Here is a 19,148-nt window from a genome sequence, read left to right on the forward strand (position 1 = left end):
TACTGATGAAAGAAATGGAATCTGTCCCAGTTCCATGTTGTCGAAACCCTTTAGGCTTACATTTAATTCAGTAGCCGATGGTAAATTCTTGTTATGAGATACCTGTGTTGGCGATGTGCCGCAAAAAGGACTTGCAGCCTTTAAGTTGTTCTCTGCGCTTGGATACTATTTAGACAGGTGCGAGAGTTGGCAATTTCCGTAATTGCTTCCAGGGCTGTGCCTTGTGCATGTTCGGGTCTGCCTACCAGCTGTTAAGTGGGTTGTTTCCCCCGTCTGGAACCACGACTTGGGATTCAGGTAGAGACTCAAGGACTCTAACCTTCAGCCGAGCTATGTTCAAATTGTCACTTTTGGAGTTGTGGACTCCCACCACTGGAATTGTTGCATCAGCTTGTTGCCACCATCCAGGCAAGGTAATGGCGCACCCGGTTTTTGGAGATCTGTATTTTCATTCTGAAGGCAAGGATCCTGCCCAGGATGCTTATTTGCTTCTGATGACAGGCCAGCCCACAAGAACACTTGGAGCCCACAAGAACACTTGGAGCCCACAAGAACACTTGGTGCCCTGGAAGCTGTATCCCTGGAAGCTGTATCCCTGGGGTTATGTCCGCCCCTAGCAGAATTTCGGCATCCGACAACTCGCCCAGAGGAGTTCTTTTCATGACACTTTTTTTAGAATAATTGTGAAAAAATAGATTGGTTTGGTATACCAATTTTAGTCAATGAGTTTATGTATTTTCGTTTTATTTTCTCTTGTCATTTAATTTCTCAAGAGCCCCCTTTTTCTTTGAAAGTGTCAAAGGTTGCGTCGAGCCATTCATCAGTTTTACGGTCTTCTTTTCCTTTGATTTTGTTTTCTTCTGGGTGATGGCTTTGGTTTTAGACTGTTGTTTTTTGTTACCATGTTGTTCATCCAGGTTAGTAGAGTTAACGGGTTATCCCCTTCTTTCATTTGCTCCAGTTCATTGTCGGGGCCCAAAATAGTCTGTCACGTTTCATGCTTCCATGTGGGTCTGTGGCGGCCCCAATCTTTCTTCATTTTGAGAAGTATTTGTGTTAACCCGCAAAGGCGGCCTTTGAAGATTTTCAGAGTCTGGCTTTGGGTGATTGTCAATTTCAATTGTCAAATTGTTACCACTAGGTCATTCCGCTTCTGATTCCAGTACAGGTGTCCCTAGAGCTTTCCGATCAATTGGCCCTTTTGGGGTTTGAACCCGCTCTTCGTTTGTTTGGGGGGGTTGTTTTGATTTATCAGATTTGCCTCCCACCACCCCCAAGTTCGTGCATTGGTGTTGCTGGGGTGCAGGTTCACATTGCTGCCGTAGCTCTGTGTCCATCCCATGAGAATCTGAGACCACCTGAGCCCCTCCCGCACCAAAGTCCACGGAGCCACCAATCACCTCTCCTCCCCCTTCCTCGATCTCTCCACGGCCAGACTCCTGCTCGGCCATGGCTGACACGCTTGACTGCCAGAGTTAAGGTTTGCAGTATGCAAGGCATATACAGATCGTTGAGTCGGATCTTGGGGCAGAGGGGGAGCCTGGGGTGGGGGGGGGGTCGTTGGTCAGGTCGATCAGATGGGGGAAAGGTATTCTATAGAGGTCTTGGCTCTTTTCAAGGCACTCCCACCGGAAGGCGCTTGTTTCAACGGACTATGATGTTCCAGTCCGTTTTCTTCCACACAATGCCTCTGGCTGCGGAGAAGTCTACCTTCTTCCTTGTGGTTTCGTCCTGATGCCATCTCCCGCCGTAGACTGCCAACTCTCCTGCCGATGTCATGCATGCTGGTCGCTACGCTCGTAGGACAGCGAGACCGTTCTACTCCAAATGGAGGCTATTCGATACGTTACCGGGAAAACGACATTTACACTTTTCACGTCGCTAACTTCACGTGACTTTTGCTTCGTCACGTGAACTACGGTATCACGTATTTAAGCAGCGTAGAAACTTCACTCGCTGCTTCTGATCGTCTCTATTGGCGTTGTGTAGCTGAACCTCTGATCTACTTCCTGGCATAATCCTACAGCTACTTTTGGGCCTTCGATTGCGTGTGTTCCGCCACACGCTGATTCCTGGATCTATCCCTTCGCGTGATAATGCACACGCGTTCTCTGTCTTCAATTGCGGCTGGCCAAGGCTGCGTGAATCCTGCCCGCGTGTAATTCCACACGCGCTCTTTGTCTTCACACGCGGCTGGCCAAGGCTGCGTGAATCCTGCTCGCGTGTAAAATCCACACGCGCTCTTCGTCTTCAAGTGCGGCTGGCCAAGGCTGCGCGAATCCTGCCCGCGTGTAAATCCACACGCGCACGATTGTCTTCACACGCGGCTGGCCCAGGCTGCGCGAACCCTGCCCGCGTGTAAAATCCGCACGCGCTCTTCGTCTTCAAGTGCGGCTGGCCAAGGCTGCGCGAATCCTGCCCGCGTGTAAATCCACACGCGCACGTTGTCTTCACACGCGGCTGGCCAAGGCTGCGTGAATCCTGCCCGCGTGTAAAATCCACACGCGCTCTTCATCTTCAAGTGCGGCTGGCCAAGGCTGCGCGAATCCTGCCCGCGTGTAAATCCACACGCGCACGTTGTCTTCACACGCGGCTGGCCCAGGCTGCGCGAATCCTGCCCGCGTGTAAATCCACACGCGCACGTTGTCTTCATACGCTATTTTCTTCTAACTCCTGCATCTGTGGAATTAACAGAAGGATTGATCCCTAAAATGGGAAGGAAGCCTTTCAAGGATCATTGGAAGTGACTTTGAACTGAACTTTGGACGCTATCCTGTGGTGAATTCAACCCGTATCTAGCGTGAGCCTCGTTCCGTTCGGGATAAGTCTCCCTTACTAATTTACCCTTCCCTGTCGTTTTGTTCTTCATTTCAAATCCATCAAGAGACTTCTGGATTGTTCTACCCAGAGATACAGGTCAGTGTGATCATTCCTGTCATTATCTAATTCATCATACTCAGGTTGGAGCAGTTATTCATGATACTTTAATTTGTCCTAGGCTGGATTACTATACCTTACCCACGCCCTTTCCAGTGATCCATCGCTCTGCCTGTTTTATCAGCCAGAGGGTTGTATCATTTGGAAGGTCTTTGTTGACTTCACGACTATCAAGTCGGGTGAACAGGGATCCGGAAGACCCTACCTCCTGTATCCTTTTGAGTATTGTATCCTTTTCAGTTGATACTTTGGTACAATTCTGACAGCCGAACGCTGCCTTGTACCGAACTTGTAGTTTTCCATTTAGTAAGTGGAAAATAAAGCTACAATGATTTTTCGGTTTATAGTCGAGGTTTAGAATAGAAAAGGATCTAATGTAATACTTTCGAACCAAAAGGATCTAAAAAAAAAAAAATATTCTAATGCCGGTTTTTTTCTGTAAAGAAATTTTTGGGGGGGAAATGCCACTAATTTTTCCTATACGAAACCTCCAAAAAATAAAACATTAAAAGGCATTCACATTTTTTTTTTCAATCCTTTTGTTTCGCACATATTGCATTTCGAAACTTTGTATTCGTAACTTTGACTGGACACCGATTTTTCTTATGGCTTCAGCTATTTCTGTGAAGACTACATGCTGTCCTGGTGATTTACTCTGCAAATTTGTATTATGCAATTAAATTAATGAAGCCCGCTTTAGCGTTTTTTTTTTGTTTATCCAGCGATTCACTGCTCTTGAGCAGAGTCCACGCTTTAGAGTGTCGGTAGCTGGCATTTGGGCTGGCATCTTTTAAGAGAAGCACAGTACTGAGGGGTCTGTGTGCGTCGGTATGTGCGTCCACTGGAATTAGTCCTTGGTATGGTGAAGTTGAAAGAGCCATGTTTTGAGAGATTTGCTAAAATGGATAATTTGCGGGCGGCGGGAGGGAGTCCGAGCCGACACCGGGATGGTTCCAGAGGGTGGCTGCATAACAAGTGAAGGATTGTTTGCGTGACCTCTTTGCGGCCGAGTTGTGATTCAAGCCGGTTGGACGATTTGCTGCGCGAGGAGCTTGTGCCACCAGATATGTGGAGCTTAGCCGCCAGGTACGCTAGTCTAAAGCCGGCCGGCACGGCATCATTTGGTTAGAGGAACTCTAATTTGTGGAGAAGCATCCAATCAGGCCATCCATGAGTGGCATCTTCTTCCACCTTTCTGTGTCCATCTGTCCGTATCTTATCGGGTATGGGTAAGTAGCTGACTTGAAATATATCCTCCAGCTGTTTTCGAATATGCATTGCTAGATATCTAAGATCCCTTCACCCTCAATACAAAGGGCACGTCTCGTATATAGTCTCTCTGAATTGCACAACGCTCTAATCTGAAAAGTTATTGATTTCTCTTGAACCCTGATAACCTGCCATACGCCTGCAAAAGATGGGGTAGTGAGCACCTCGGGTCCATCACATACAGCAACGCATCATCCGCCAACACTATAGGGCGACCCATTGATATCAATGCCTTTTTATGGACCCATTGCCTCGTAAAACGCACTGCCCACGGCACCCGGGCATAGAGCAGCTGTGACAGAGGACCTCCCTGTCTGGTGCCTCTATGAAGAGTGAAGGGCCTCGCTTCCTTGTCATTAACCGACATATTTGCATACAGGATCGAGTGTACCTCCCATCCCATCCACTTATTCCTCAATCTAGCCCTTTTTAGTTCTGCCTTCAGGAATGACTAGTCAACCCGATTAAAAGCCTTTTTGGCATTAAGAGACCATACCAAAGCCCCTTCTGAATGTACCTCTCTGGAAGATCCAATGTCTTAAATTCTAAGAACCTTGTCTATAATGCACAAAACCAGCTTTGCGTGGATGGACCAACTTGGGGAGACATCTAGTTGTGACAAAAGTACCAGAGTGAAAATGGTAATGTCTACATTAAATGGCAAGGTTGGTCTATAAGCCAACCATTGCATCAAATCTTTCCCTTCCTTCGGGATGACCGTAATGACAGCGGAATATCCCTCATCTTTAATATCATTCAAGACCTCGGCTCTTCTCCCTTAAAGTCATCGAAATCTCAACCGTGTCCTCCCTCGGTTGTGTCAACCTGGCTTTAAGGGAATCCATTTCCTTTTTTAACTTGCATTCCATGAGACCTCTTTCTTTTATTTGCTGCCCCATCGGGGATAATGAGCTCCCTAAACGTAGACTTTGCAGCTTCCCACACACCTCCCATTGACTTCCCCTGTGTCGTTCACTGCAAAGAAACACTCCATCTCCTTTGCCATAAATTACCTAACCACCCTTTCTTTAAACCTTGAGTCATTCCAGCGCCAGCGAAATTGATCCTAGCGTTTTTTTTTTTATTCCAAGAGCACTGCGAGGAACATGTGGTCCAACCATGCTGTCGTTTCCACAAATACGGCAGTCACTGACCTCCAGGCATTCCTTGGAAATCCTAGTATGAGTAATGCGGAGGAAAATAAAATGTGACCCCCAGGTGTATTGCGCGTACTCCTCCAAATATCCACCCATCCTTGCCCTTCAATAAGGTCTGAGAGGGCCACATGGTTCTTGATCCATCCCTTCCGGACTCCCTTTCGCCCCATGATCCTGACTCCAGAAAAGGCAACTGGCCCTTGTTGGGGGCATAGAGAATGGCCAAAGTTACATGATCTTCCCCCTATAAGCCTTTCGGGCCAGCAACATCCGACCATTGAGTCCCTGTTCAAAGATTTAGTAAAGTAGAATATCAACTCCCCCCTCCTCCCTTTCGCACCCCTTCAGAGGCCCAGAAAGTTTTCCCAGCAGTCGAAAATTCCTCCCCCTGTTTAAAATGTTTCCTGTACAAACGCAGAGCGCCTCTTAAACTCTGAGCAGCAGGGACTGTTTATGAGGTGTATTCAGTTCCTTTACGTTCAATGCTACCCTAATCTCATCCATGGTCTAGAATGGTCAAATCGAGCAGCGTATACCAAATGCTGTGCAGCTGTCGTGATCCATTCACGCAAACACTTAGACCTAGAAAAAGAAACCCACCCCATACACTCTCCCTCAACCCATACTGGGATTCCTGTTACCCCAACTTAAATCAACAAACTAGTACAGTGGCGACACAGTCCTAGAACCATTGAGACACCCAAACTAAACCGGGCCACTAAGGAGTATGAGACTGTAACCCCAGAACGTTTCCAGATAGAAAAACATTAACACATCACTGCCCCACACACTCCACCATAGGTATATTAAATTCCCCCGCAGCGGATCAATCCCAGAGTCACCAGCACATCATATCATCCACCTCCTACATGAGAATCAGCCCAATCAATGACTTTGGCGACAGAAGGTTGGTTTTCTTGAATTTCCAGGCCCCAGTCAATTTATTTCACCCTGAGGGCTGGGCAAGGGCCTGCTTGAATTTCTCCCTCATCTGTGGCTGGTCTTCCACATGGACGTTTATCAGTGCTTGCAGTAACTGTTCCACATCCCTGCTATCATACTGTTCCCCAGCTCCCTCACTACAAAAGATGGCGCAAATGGATATCTCCATCAATGCCTAATCCTTTCCGATTGCAACCATGACAACAACGGTTTGTACTTGCGCCATTGCTCTAAAGTATTGGTCGACAGGTCCTGGTACGAGCCCTCCCTCCCCCCTCCCAGGCAAAGGTGAACACTGCACGCACCTTTTGCAGGTTCTCCTTTGTCCTTAAAGTAGTGACATTTAACCACCGCTGATCGTGGCCCATCACAAGCACCTGCCCCTTGATGTATTCTAGAAAACACAAAGGTTCTCAAGTCCTCTGCATCTAGCTTGGCTTTAAACCTGGCCTCCACCTTCCTCTCCAAATCTTTTGTTTTCCCAGTGCCCTGAGGGAGACCCCAGAGTCTGTTGCTCCGCTCGCCGTTTTCCACATCCTCAATCTTGTGTTTAATTTTTCTCTGAATTCCAATTCCTTAACCCGGAGTCTCAAGGATCGCTGTGGAGAGATGTTTACTTTTTTAAGGCCTCCACTCTTCCTTCCACCTTCTCCACTCTTTCTCTGAGCGCGACCATAGAGTGTACCTCAGCCTGAAGGGCTTTTATCTCAGAGAGCAAACTATTAATATCCGATTGTAAGGCTTCAAGGCCCCCTCCATGCTGTGTCTCTGCAATCCCCAAGAAGGATGCACCAGCAAGGTACAGACCACGGGTATCCTGCTCTGTCAATTCCCAAAATGTGCTTCCAGCAGAGTATTGCTACACCAGGGGGTGGGTGCCCAGGCGTTGAGCCCACAGGTCTGGCAAGATCCCAGTATCCAACCTGTACCCTCACCTGAGAGCCAGGCTTCCCCTGCTGAACCTGCTCCTCCCGCCTTCCCAACAACCATCCTGCTCCTCCTCCACTCCATTCAAAATCAGTGAAGGAGTGAGTAGTGGTGTCCTGCTGCTGTGGATTGCTCTGCCAATACAATATCTATGGGCCTACTCTTCACACAGCCAATCTCCCCTAAAGGCCCAGGGATCCCATACCGAGCCTCCCTGAGCAAACTTGTCACCGACCTGCAGGTCGTCACTGCCTCAGCACCGCCACCCAGAGGGTCCTTTCCTCACACCACGGCTGCTCTCACTGGCGCTTGGAACGCCTCCCCATGTCCCTTCTCCGGCTTCTGCCACCTGCGGCGGTGTGCTTGGCACTCCACATCCCACCAATTCTGCACCTGGTGGGTGTCGGCTCACTGCCGTACTCTGTATATGGCGCGACAGGTGTTGGCCCGCTACAAAGGGTCTGCGACGGCCCTCCAAGGCACAACTTAGTGTCTCCCCATATCTCCTGCGTCCTAATGTATCCCTGTAAAAGGGCCCACCGGCCGTTCCAGGTCATCAAAATAGTACTGCAGCAATTGGGGGCACAAAGCACAGTGTGTGTGGGCGCAGCAATGTCCCCTTTTCAGCGTCTTAACTGGGAGCTTCGAACTCGGGTGGCCATCTTTTTTCGCACTCCCTAGTGGTCTCCGCAATTTGTGATTCAACCAAACAGTTCACCAACAAGATTAAACAGTTAACCCAAGGACTGCGAACACTGGAGGCAGTCCGTGCACAAATCGCATGCAGAAGAATACAGACATTGGGCCTCTTTATAAGTTTGCCGTTCTGGGAACGACGGTACTGGTATGCTTGCCGGTACTGTAGTTCCCGGACCGGCAAACTACGAGTTGTGCTTGCGGGTGCCTTTCTGCCCACCAGGTCGGACCTAACTGGCAGAGCGGCAACCACGAGCAAAGCATGTCGGATGCACCAGCACTGTTCATAACGGTGCCGGTGCATCTGGCTTCCTCATTCCCATTGGGAATGGGGAAGAATATTTCCCGGCGCCCAGGAATGGGCAAATACCAGGTCCGGCAAGGCCGTAATCACCCAGTAATTGCCTATTTCTGGGTGCCGGAAAAAATAAAATACCCGCGGCAGCCGTGCCTGTAGCACAGGCACGGCTACCGCCAGCCTCGTAATGAGGCTCATTGTTCTATTTGTGTATGTATGATCATGTGTCAACATTTGATGCAACATTGATCAAAACGAATCACAAACAATATGGGTCTGAGGAAGCTCTATTTCAGTGAAACATGTGTTGGCCCCCGGCACCTATTCATATTATTGACCTTCAGCCGGGTTTGAAATTGAGATTCGATGAGCAAGAGCTAAAATCGGCTCCTATTACCCTATAGGCAGGAGCTACCGCACGGGAACCAGGAGCTACCAGAGATGCTCTTTCTAACTTTGTGTCCATTTTGTATGAACCATTGTTTATATGTGTATTAGATGTGTTTTAATACTTCCTTATTAACATTCTCAAATATTCAGTTAATTTCACATTTACATGTTTGTAAAGCACCTGTTGGCCCTAAGCCAAAAGTAGCTCCTGGTAGCTGTTGGTTTCAAGCTAACCAGGCTCTACTATGCGAGAAGCAGGAGCTAAATGGCTCCCAGCTCCCCTCAATTTTGAAGAATGTTCAAGTAAGAGATATTGTACTGGAAGCTTTCTTCTTTACCCATCAGTCTTTTGAGACCGTTGTTTAAAATTAATTACTCAATAAGCAAGAATCAATACAATTGAATGAATTTGCATACAAGTAAACCATGGGTAGATGAATACAAACTGTTTTTCTAAAATGTAAAACCATTGACATTTGGGGCCTTCGCTTTGTGTCCTATGTAGCGGGCTACACTTGACCCCTATGGTGCAGGTGTGTAGTAACAGCTTCTCTCTACCCCCACCACTCCTATGTCTAGGAAATCGCACCATTTTCCAGCTGTTGAAATCTTTTGGCCAGGTAGTGTAGTTATGGCAGTGCTTGTCAAACGATTATCCCATACCTACACAAAAGTCAACACTGGTTTCTTTTCCAATGCTTGATTTCAGTTCATACACTTTGTTGGTCCCAACCGTCATCCAACTGCAGTAATTGAGTTTAATATACGTATACTGTCTTGCACTAAGTATTGAATTGTGTGCGTGTCTGTGTGGGGAGGGGAAGAGAGAATATGTAAGACTAATTGGGAGAAAATGAGAAGTACTCATTTAAAACGTTAATTGGAGTGTCAAACCTGGATTGACCTCCTTTACTATTGTTTAGGAAAGTTACATGTCTACTCATTGAGACTGTCCAGTTCTTATTCAATGGCAAAACAATGTTTAACTTGTGTTAGTGTAAATGATGATTCAGATATGAACATGCTCTAAAGAGATGTGTCAATTAGTACTTCTTTAATTAACATGTACAGATGGATCAAATATTTGTTTTTACGTTTCTGTCAGGGACGAACCTGGTGCAGTTTTTTTAATTGTTTTTATTCTGGGCAATGTCTTGTCGAGTAACAAGGCAACACGTGCCAATGAAGATATCGAACCAAGCGTCAAGCCCCGTCATTCCACTCTGTCCCCTGGCCCTGATCCCTTCTGGTTTGGATGCAGCCAGAGTACTAATAGTTCCTTTTCTCCACTCCCACCAGTGTTTGTAATGTACATCTGTTGCTCTCCAGTGACCACCGAATGCTTTACCCAGCACACTCGGTCTGCGCTGAACTTTGCTTTCTGCAGACAAGCGGCTTTCCTAATTGCTCATTAAGCAGGAAGACGAGACAAAAAGAGCCATCCCTTCAGCTGTGGGATGAGCTACATTCTGAAAGACGCAGTGTCCCACAGTCATGTGTCTATATGAACAGAGCAGAGAGCAGTCCATTATTTGAGGCTCCCAGTAAGTGCTCTGCTTTGTGTGAGTTCTTTGTCTTTCACAAAACAAGACCCTTTGTCATAGCTGATGGGTAGTCCCCGAAACCCCTCCGCCCCCTGTTCGCCTTATAAGGATCTCCTATGTCCCACTTCCTGTTTTTTTCCTCCTTCTGCCCTAAGAGGTGGATGCGTGCTACATGTGGCAGGGTTCAGAAGTATTCCCAGCTGCCGGCAGACTTCCTGACTGAGCAGCTCCCTTTCGCCTGCCACTTCCCTTCCCCATAGCGCAGGCAGGGAGGTGTTGCGCTGCTTTCGTGTCTTCCTTAATAACTGTAATTACCTTCTTTGTGCTTTTTAGAACACTGAAAACGTCCCACCAAACTTTAGAAGGGGGACCTTGAGCCTGTTGAAGAAGCGGTGGGAGAATCCGGTGGTGCGAGCACAATCTCCGAAGGAAGCCTCCCTCGTTGCCCCCTCCGAAGTTCGCCCGAGGGTCAGCAGCCCGGGGGCTGTCGGCGAGAACAACCACGCTCCTTTGGTAAGCTTGGTCCCGAGAACGACTGTCGGCCCCGCTTCCGGGCTGACTTCTCCAGCTCAAGGACACTTTTCTTATCCGAGCATGGAGGACCACTTGATGAATGGGGTGGAAGAAGCCGGGAGCCCGCCCCACGACGATCGCGCCGAACCTGCCACTAAGATCGAAAAGTATAACGTGCCCCTGACCAACCTCAAGATGATGTTTGAAAAGGGAGAAACTGCTCATCCCAAGGTAAGGAAGGAGCGCGATGGGGGGTGGGGAGGGGGGAGGGTGGGCGGAGGCGGGGGGTGTTACATGTGCTCGCTGCAGAGTGTATGTGTTGGGGGAAGGGGTTCCTCGCACGTTTTGGGTTCCTGTCAAGTCCAAACGGATTACCGGATTCGCAGCTGTTTGCCTGGTTTCCCTGCATTGTCCATCTGGGCCACAAGCCAGAATGTATAGATGCCTTCCTCCTACCTACCCGAGCCTCGTTCAGGGATGTCTCTGAAACAATGTTCCGGATTGTTTAGACCAAAGCTCGCCACTCGTTACAGCCCTTTCCTTCTGTGCTCGCCACGTCCTACCCTAACCGCCCTTCTCTTGACAAGATCCGTGACTTGGGGCGTGCTTTACTCCCGCCAGAGTTTTCTTTCCATCCCTTTCTGAATTGGCGCTGGGGCCCCGCAAACCTAAAAGCAGTTTCCTCTTGTCCGTATTGGATGCTAGGGAGCCATATATGCGGTGCTGCTCTGGGCATGCCATTTCCTTTCTTGTTCTGTGCTCGTCTGTTATCTGCTACGGTCTCGCAGTTTCCTCCCTTCTGTGCTCGAGCTGGTATGCTATCTGCAACTGACTGCTTGCACTCGCCCTTCCCTAGCCCCAGGCCTGGTCTGTCTGCCTGTGCTTCTTCCGTAGAGTTTTAGTATCTGCACCTGTCTGCCTGTGTCGTGCCCCCCCCCTTTCTCTCAGCTGCTCGTGGATATGCAGCTGTTTGCCCTTTCTTTCTCCTGGCCTCCTTAGTTCTGACGTGGTCGACCTGAACCTTTCAATAATATTTTCCACTGTCTGCTTGCCCCCCCCCCCTCTCCTCCCAATGTGTGAGCTGACTGATCCTCCGAGTGCGTTCTTGCACTGTTAGTTTATGAAAACGCTGGTAATGAAGCAATACGTCTGTACAGCTTCCTCGACCCATGCACCCCCCACCCCCCTCCTTCCCCTGCATGCCCTAGGCTGTGACTTGTGGTGTCAGATGAGCCTTCCACCAGGGCATGTTGGGAGAGGCAGATGCGAAACCTGTTGTGTTGAAGAGTGCAAGGCGGAAGTATCGGAGATCGAGTGCCGTTCTGCTTCTATGGGATTGGCAGCAATACCTGGGAATATTTTATTCAAAGGATAGTGCCCAAGATTGGATGCACTACAGAGCTTTCGGTCTAGTTAGGTGCTGATGTGTGAGGACTGTGCTGGGGCTAAAGGGGAAAGCTCAGTCATAGCTTGCTTGACGTCATATGGTAATGTTGGCTGTGTATAGGGGCTTTGTGTGTGTGTTGCAAGGCACTTGCCGATTTCAGCAATTAGTCAGTCGGGGAGAAGAGGGTAGTAGGAAGGAATGCAAAGGGTGCACGTGATGAGAGGAAAGTAGTTTTTGACACCATCTTGTAGTGAGTTAATGGTTGCCATTAAGAACATAATTCAAAACTGTCGGGGACAATCTTGAAAGCACATGTGGCAAACCAGAGCCTGGCTAGCATTAAGGTTTATCGCAAAGGTTTAGAAGTTATAGCAACACGTGAAAAAATGCTTTAAAAGGCAAAACAATCTGGTGTCCTCGTGCACCCCTGCCACTGGCCTCTTACAGTCGCATTTCACTTTCTCACCCTGTATAACAAGGATGTGGGAGTTGGCTGATTAGGGAAAGTTCAGTCGGACTCCTGAAATTACTAGAAGCTATGAGCACATTGGAACTGGAGGAAACAACTTTTGGTTCCGAGCAAGGGCTGCTTCAGATTTGAGGACCCAGTTACCCATTTCAGAGTCCTTAGTATGTTGGAAGGCAGGGTGAGAGCTGTCTCAAACATCACACTAACTTGCTCGGGTGTTGTGACTTGGACTGCAATGTATCTGTCTGTAGAGCTCGTTTGTGACTTTGTGGACGCCATGCTTGCTTGGTCTTGATGTGGCAGGCATTGTTTGTTTAATAGTTGGATGTGGGGCTGTTCCCGTTTTTTTCTCCTGCCTATTGTTTGGGTAGATATATGCCTTGTTAATCTATCAAGTGCTTTACTGCTCCATTGATGTTTGCCATGTTTCAGTGTATTTTTTAAATTTAATTTAGCCAACTGTTCTGCTTTGTTAGCTATAGACTTTGTGGGTGCAGGGAATGGCAACCCATTTCTTAGGTACAGTAGGGGAGTGCTTGTTTGGCCATGCTATGGGTCCTTATAGCACTTGTTTGTCTATATTCGTGTGCTGTTCTCAGTTTTGTTCGTGTGACTGAGCTAGTTTGTCTATAACATGGGATATGGTCGGCCTTGCTTGACGATCCTATGTTGAACAGTTGCACTTTCTTAGCCGATATACAAGTGTAGCCATTTGTACCAGTTTGTCTGCAACGTAATGCACTGTGGTTTTTCCAACACGTTGGTTTTCTGTGCGTGTCAGTTTGGGCAACACTGTCGAATTGGGGAGGCTACCCCGCTGGGGCAGAAATTGAATTATTAAAGTGAATGGAATGGATGCTTGTCGTACATTAAGGCTGTCCACTACCGGTCACTGGTGGATATGTCCAGTAGGCCTCGTTACCAAGGGCTGATTCTGGTGATCTAATGCCTATGTCACTCATGCTCTATAATCTCGTCCTTCGCTCTTCTTGCATACCTAGCAAGGGGTCGGTGAACTCCTTACCTCTTCCAAGAAGGAACTTTCTGGTCATTGGTGCTAGAGACAGCTTGTTTAGCAGCATCCCCTGCATGTACCACGACATAACCTGTGTTCTTGCTGAAGTTGACCCATGTCAGTTTGCTTCTTGGAACAACGTTTGTCCAAGTTATACCATTTTGAGTGGATGGGAGCAAGTGAGGAGGGGGGAAAAAGTAGAAAGAATGCCGTTTGGCATGTGGGTCCCTTCCCACGCAGAGACCCCTACGGTTACACTAGGCTCCGTATTGAGGAAGGGAACTGCCAACCTGGACAGTGCTTCATATAAAGTACACACCTCGGACTGGTCTATCAAGCATAGCGGGACAGAGGCAATGCACGGGCCCTAATATGCTCACATAGGCCAGCCCTCCTCTGCAGAAACCGGAGCATTCTTTCCTCTTCAACTATATAAACAAAAGGTTATTCCAGCAGCAGCAAAAAGACTTGCAGGCTAGCTTTGACTTGCAAATCAGCTTGGGCCCAAAGTTCCTTTAGCCTTGCTATTGAAACCTGACCTCGCTTGAGGCCCTCCTTAAACCCCGCCTTCTAAGAATTCCTGAGCAATGAAATGAGTTACATAATCCAGTGATTTATGAGCGTGCCTCGGGACCTGTGCGTCATTTTTTTTTGTATTTTTTTTTCTTCCCTTCCCTCTAATACGGGTACATCTCCCCGCCCCTTTTCTTTTTTTTTAGCCACCACAACGCCACAAAGAAAATCAGTGTCTTTGTGGATGTAGTACTTGGTGCAGAATGATTCTGTATACGGTCGTACAAAAACCTCTACACCTACTCCTTTAAAGAGGCGTGCCCCTTTTCATTACCACGAGGTAGCTCAGCCTGCAGCAGCGTTCTGATCTGCAGCTGCACAGGTTCAAATTTCAGTCAGCTGGCCGATGTTATTAATGCAACCACTGTAGGGTTGCATTAATAACTGTGTAATCGGTCTGTTTGCAACCGGCAGGTCACACGTTTGAATTTATACTTGACAGACCTGTTTGAAGCTGATCAAATTACAATTGGTTTCTTTTCCACAACTTTATTTTCAGATTTTCAAGAGGCTCATGGTACTTATCTGTAGGATTTGTATTTAGTCATTTGGAACTGGTCATGGCAGAGGTAAGCATTACAGCAGTATCCTGTCCCTCACCACTCACGTAACCTTTTCATTGTTGGTTGACTCTCGGAACGATCCTCTTTTAGATTCCATCGTTCGAGATCCATTGGCAAGTTGTGTGTAGGCGAATCTTTCTTTTCCCGATAGGTTATGGTCTGAGCTTCTTTTGACCCATGTGACCGAACGCCATCTGTCTGTGGAGGCAGAATAGCCCAAGCTTTTTAAAAACATTTTATTAACGTAACATGATGCCGGTAATTCGGTTTCGGAAAGGGAGGTCTGTTAATTGAACCGTTGTTCTCATAAATGCTCCAAGCCAACATTATAGTGCGCATGTGTGCCTTTGCTTTAACCATTCTCCTGACATTTACAGCTCCAGATCTGCTGTGGTACAGAGCAGCTTCGAAGGTCACATGAGCATCCCTGACAGCTGCGGGTACACAGTTCCCTGCAGCAGTGGTGTTTTGTTTAATAGTCTTCACCTCCGATCAAAATTATAATAATGTATGCCTTAATTGTACATCTTTATAGGCCCCGACTAGTTTGGGGATTGTGACTGTGATTATACTACTCAGCGATTTAATATTACACTAGTGTCTACCCTGTCAGCAAGACTGCAGCTATGACAGGACTGATATGTATTGGTGTGTTGTCGGTCTCCACTACAGCCATATGGAACAATAACCAGGATGTTGCACCTTTGATTTTCCTGCAGGAAGAGCAACTCCTCTATGCCCCTCCCACCACCCACCCCTACTCCCAGGGCATATAAACTTCCCCCAGGAGTTTTCCTGGGAACCTGTGCGTAAGATGTAGCACTGACCTAATAAATCCACTCGCACACTAGGGTGCTGACTTCTGGAGTCCCTTTGACGTGGCAAAGGGCGGTGCTAAAGAAGCCTGAAGGAAGAGGTAGGCCATGAGAATGGTCCCACCATCTTGATTTATTTTGGGACGCTCTTCCTTTTCTTGTGTACTTCATTTCCTGCAGGCAAGGTACTCCAAACCACGTAGATTGGATCCTTTACAGCAAGTTTGCTTTGTACGAATTCTGACATCTTACCTTTAAAAGGTGCGGGCAGCCCCTCCTTTTTTGATTACTCAACTTCCACAAAGACTAGAAGAATTAACCTGTACCTCTGTTTGGGATACAGTCTATCCCAACGTCCTCTGCCTGGGAAGTGAAGACCAAAGCCATCCAATGCAGAGGAGAGTGCTCTCCCCTAACCTCCACCGGGAACAGCGGGGCTACTGCTGTTGGACCAAAGCGTCTAAACTGGCTGCATTGGAACTAGGCTCCTGTTCACTGGAGGGGGAAGGATCCCCTGTATGTACAAGTTGAGCGCCCTAGAGTGGAATGCAGGACTCTGCTTTTCCTGGAGACTCTTGGTTGGGACTCCCAGCAACCACAGTACCAACAAAGTGACCCATGGCTCTCCCTGCATCTCCAAACCACACAAATTCTGGTTTGTGCACTTTCAACGCTATCAAAGCTGCTGAACAGTTAACCGCCAGAGTAATTTATTTTATTTGCATTCATAAAGCGCTCGTGCAGTGCACGGGCATCTAGGCGCTGTTACAGGAATGCTTTATTTGCATCACACAAGTCGGCGGCTTGGTTACATTAGCCTGCAAAAAACATGTCTTGTTTACAGTTCTTTAGGTGAGTGGCTTGGTTACAATCTCCTTTCATTGGCCAGATAAGAGTGAGAGGTTCTCTCATTACAGTGTGCAGGCTTGGTTGCATTGTTAAAAACCTGTATAGGAGGCAGCAGAGTTACATTTGAGCTGTGGTCACACAGAGTACAGTTTTAGACAGTCTGGTTTTGATGGCCTTGCGGAAGGCGAGATGAGAGGGTTCACTTCTGATGGAATGAGGCAATGAGTTCCAGTGTTTAGAGCCAATGAACGGGAAGCTAGCTCCACCGCCTCTTGCACATTTAATTCTTGGGACTGGCAGTAGGTTGGCATATGGTGTTCTAGCGGGTCTTGCAGCTGGAGGCAGGAGGACTCTGTGGGATAGGTAAGGAGGTGCGCTGTGGTGGATGCATTTATGCATGATAGCGAGTGTCTTGAACATGATGCGCTGGTGGATAGGCAGCCAATGTGCTTGTTGTCTAGCTGCAGAGATGTGTTCCCTTTTGGAGATGCCCAGTGCTGCGAGGAGTGCGTTATTCTGAATGGTTTGTAATTTTGTCCAGGTTTTTTGCTCAGGTGCCTGTATAGAGTACATTACAATAGTCTGCCTTGAGCCTATGACGGCTTGCGTAATTGATACAGTTGTTGGTGGATAAGAATGGTCTGGTAACCTTGAGGAGTTTGGAATAATAGGCTGCAGAGGTAGCAATTGTGCTTATTGATCTGGACATGGTTAAGTTGGTGTCAAAGTAGACTCAGTGTTTTGACTGACTGGGAGACTGGGATGGTGATGTCGATGATGAATGATTAGTATTTAGCATCAAGGATGATGCATGAGTCAGTGGGGGGCTAGCAGTAGTAGTTCAGTCTTGTCCCTGTTCAGACATAGCCAGTTTTCAGCCATCCATGTGTGGATGGTGGCGTAGATGGAGTTAAGGGTATTGTAGTCATTCTCATAGTTGCCGGCGAGAGGAATGAGGATTTGAGTATCGTCGGCATAATTCTTGTACATGATGCTGAGGGAGTAAAGTAGGTTGAAAAGGGAGATGGTGAAAATATTATACAACGTGGGCGATGGGCATGAGCCTTGCCGTACTCCGAAGAGGATGGTGTCTGGATTTGCAGCTGCTAGATCTGAGAAGACACGCATGGCTCTTCTTCAAGGAAGGAGGCAATCTAGGTGATGGCATTCGGAGAGAAGGCTGAGGATGAGGGATGTTGACAAAGTAGATTGTGATCCACAAGGTCAAATGTTGCCAATGGATCAAGGAGAAGGGCAGGTTTGCCGGAGTCTCTGGTATTGTCAATTTGATTTTTAAGGTCCAGTAGGGCCGTTTCAGTGCCGTGACCAGCACGGAAACCGGATTGCCGGGTGTCTAGAATGTTCTTTGATTCTAAGAATTCCTGGACTTCCAGGTATGCTGCTTTGTCCAAAATCTTGAGCAGGCGGTGTTGATGAGCACTGTGATGAACGGTGTGAGCAGGTCTGCGCATGCCTTGATAAGGGATGCTGGGCAGATGTCCCATTTGCACATGTCTGGTTTGATGTTCATGATAGCAGTGACTTCAGTCTCGTTGGCGTCTCTGAACGAGAAGAGAGTTGTCGGTAGTATGCTGGTTGGGAGTGGATGATTGGGTCGTATTGAAGAGGATTGGGTTAAGTTGATTTGCTCTGATTTTTGTTCTGCAGTGTCAAGCTTTTGGAGCATGGCTGCTTGTATGTCGGCGCACCATGCTTCATTCTTTAGGATAGCTTGGGGGTGTAAGGGGCAGAAGTTTCTGGCTCTCTAAAGATGCTCTAGCTCAATGCAGCCAGACCCTTTCTGTCGGAACAGAACTGCCTCACCATTGCAAGAGCAATAATTGGATCTCGATTGGACTACAGCAATGCCCTCTTTGGAGATATTTTGCCAGAAGTTCCTACAAACGGTACAAAACAATGCCCTCAGGGCTGCCACCGGTTTTTCCAAGAGGGACCACATCTTTGCCACCAGGAAGCAGGTTCGCTGGCTCCCCGATAAAGAGCGGATCATCTTTAAAACTCTTACTCTTATGCATAAATGCGTACATAACCTGGCACCTCGCTACCTGGTTCAAAGAATAGCCAAGCCAATCTCAGCCAGACCGATCGGCCTACACCAACCGAGTCGCCACTCCTAAGACCCGGAGAGTACGCGCAGGAGGTACTAGCTTTCCTACCATGGCCGCGACCCATTGGAGAACACTACCCCCTCCACCTTAGGAGGATTGATTCGCAAATAGCCTTCCGCAAAGTAATAAACGATGCAATTTATATAAGCGGTACTACTATTGTCGCTTCTGAACCACTGGCACCCATTCAGGCTGCACGTTATTACCATCTGTGATGAAACCCTGACTATGACGGTATGTTACTCTACATTTCTAACCACCTATGCATTTATTCTACTTTATTCGCTGTTAGGTTAAACGTGAATTGTAACTATGAGCTATGCTTTCCTCTTTAACCACCTGTGTATGTATCATAAGAAATTCCTGTTGTTGGGCTGCACGTTCATGTAACCCTGAGCTAAGCCTTCTTGCTTGTAACCAAGACAATCTCATGCAACAGCGCCTCAATGCCTTTGGGCTGTAGCATGCTTTACAAATCCAATTAATAAATGTAGAAAATGTCTATACAGTTGGACTTGGCATGATCTATTCTGTTGCTAAATGAGTTAGCTTTGGCGAGGACAATAGCTTTTTTATATTCATAGTTTGTTAAACTCAAGTTTGTCTAAGGCAAGTTGTCTGGTTTGCCATTTAGATAGGGCTGTGTGCTTTTTGGTGCGGAGAGTTCAGGAGTAA

At 47.6% G+C, this 19,148-nt stretch overlaps 1 protein-coding gene across 4 annotated transcripts in view; it reads left to right on the forward strand.

Moving 5' to 3' along the window:
• LIMA1 (LIM domain and actin binding 1) overlaps positions 1–19,148 on the forward strand; it is a 513,666-nt gene that overhangs the window by 161,153 nt on the left and 333,365 nt on the right. For 3 of the 4 annotated variants that reach the window (XM_069653458.1, XM_069653459.1, XM_069653460.1), the window contains one exon: positions 10,494–10,904. The exons of the other annotated variant lie outside the window; for it this stretch is intronic. In XM_069653458.1, coding sequence (XP_069509559.1) covers positions 10,494–10,904 — 411 coding nt within the window. The remainder of the gene's footprint in view (positions 1–10,493; positions 10,905–19,148) is intronic. 4 annotated transcript variants of the gene reach the window in all.

Source organism: Ambystoma mexicanum, chromosome 3q (genome assembly GCF_040938575.1).
Source record: "Ambystoma mexicanum isolate Mex_15411 chromosome 3q, UKY_AmexF1_1, whole genome shotgun sequence".
In the NCBI taxonomy this organism is placed as follows: Eukaryota; Metazoa; Chordata; class Amphibia; order Caudata; family Ambystomatidae; genus Ambystoma; species Ambystoma mexicanum.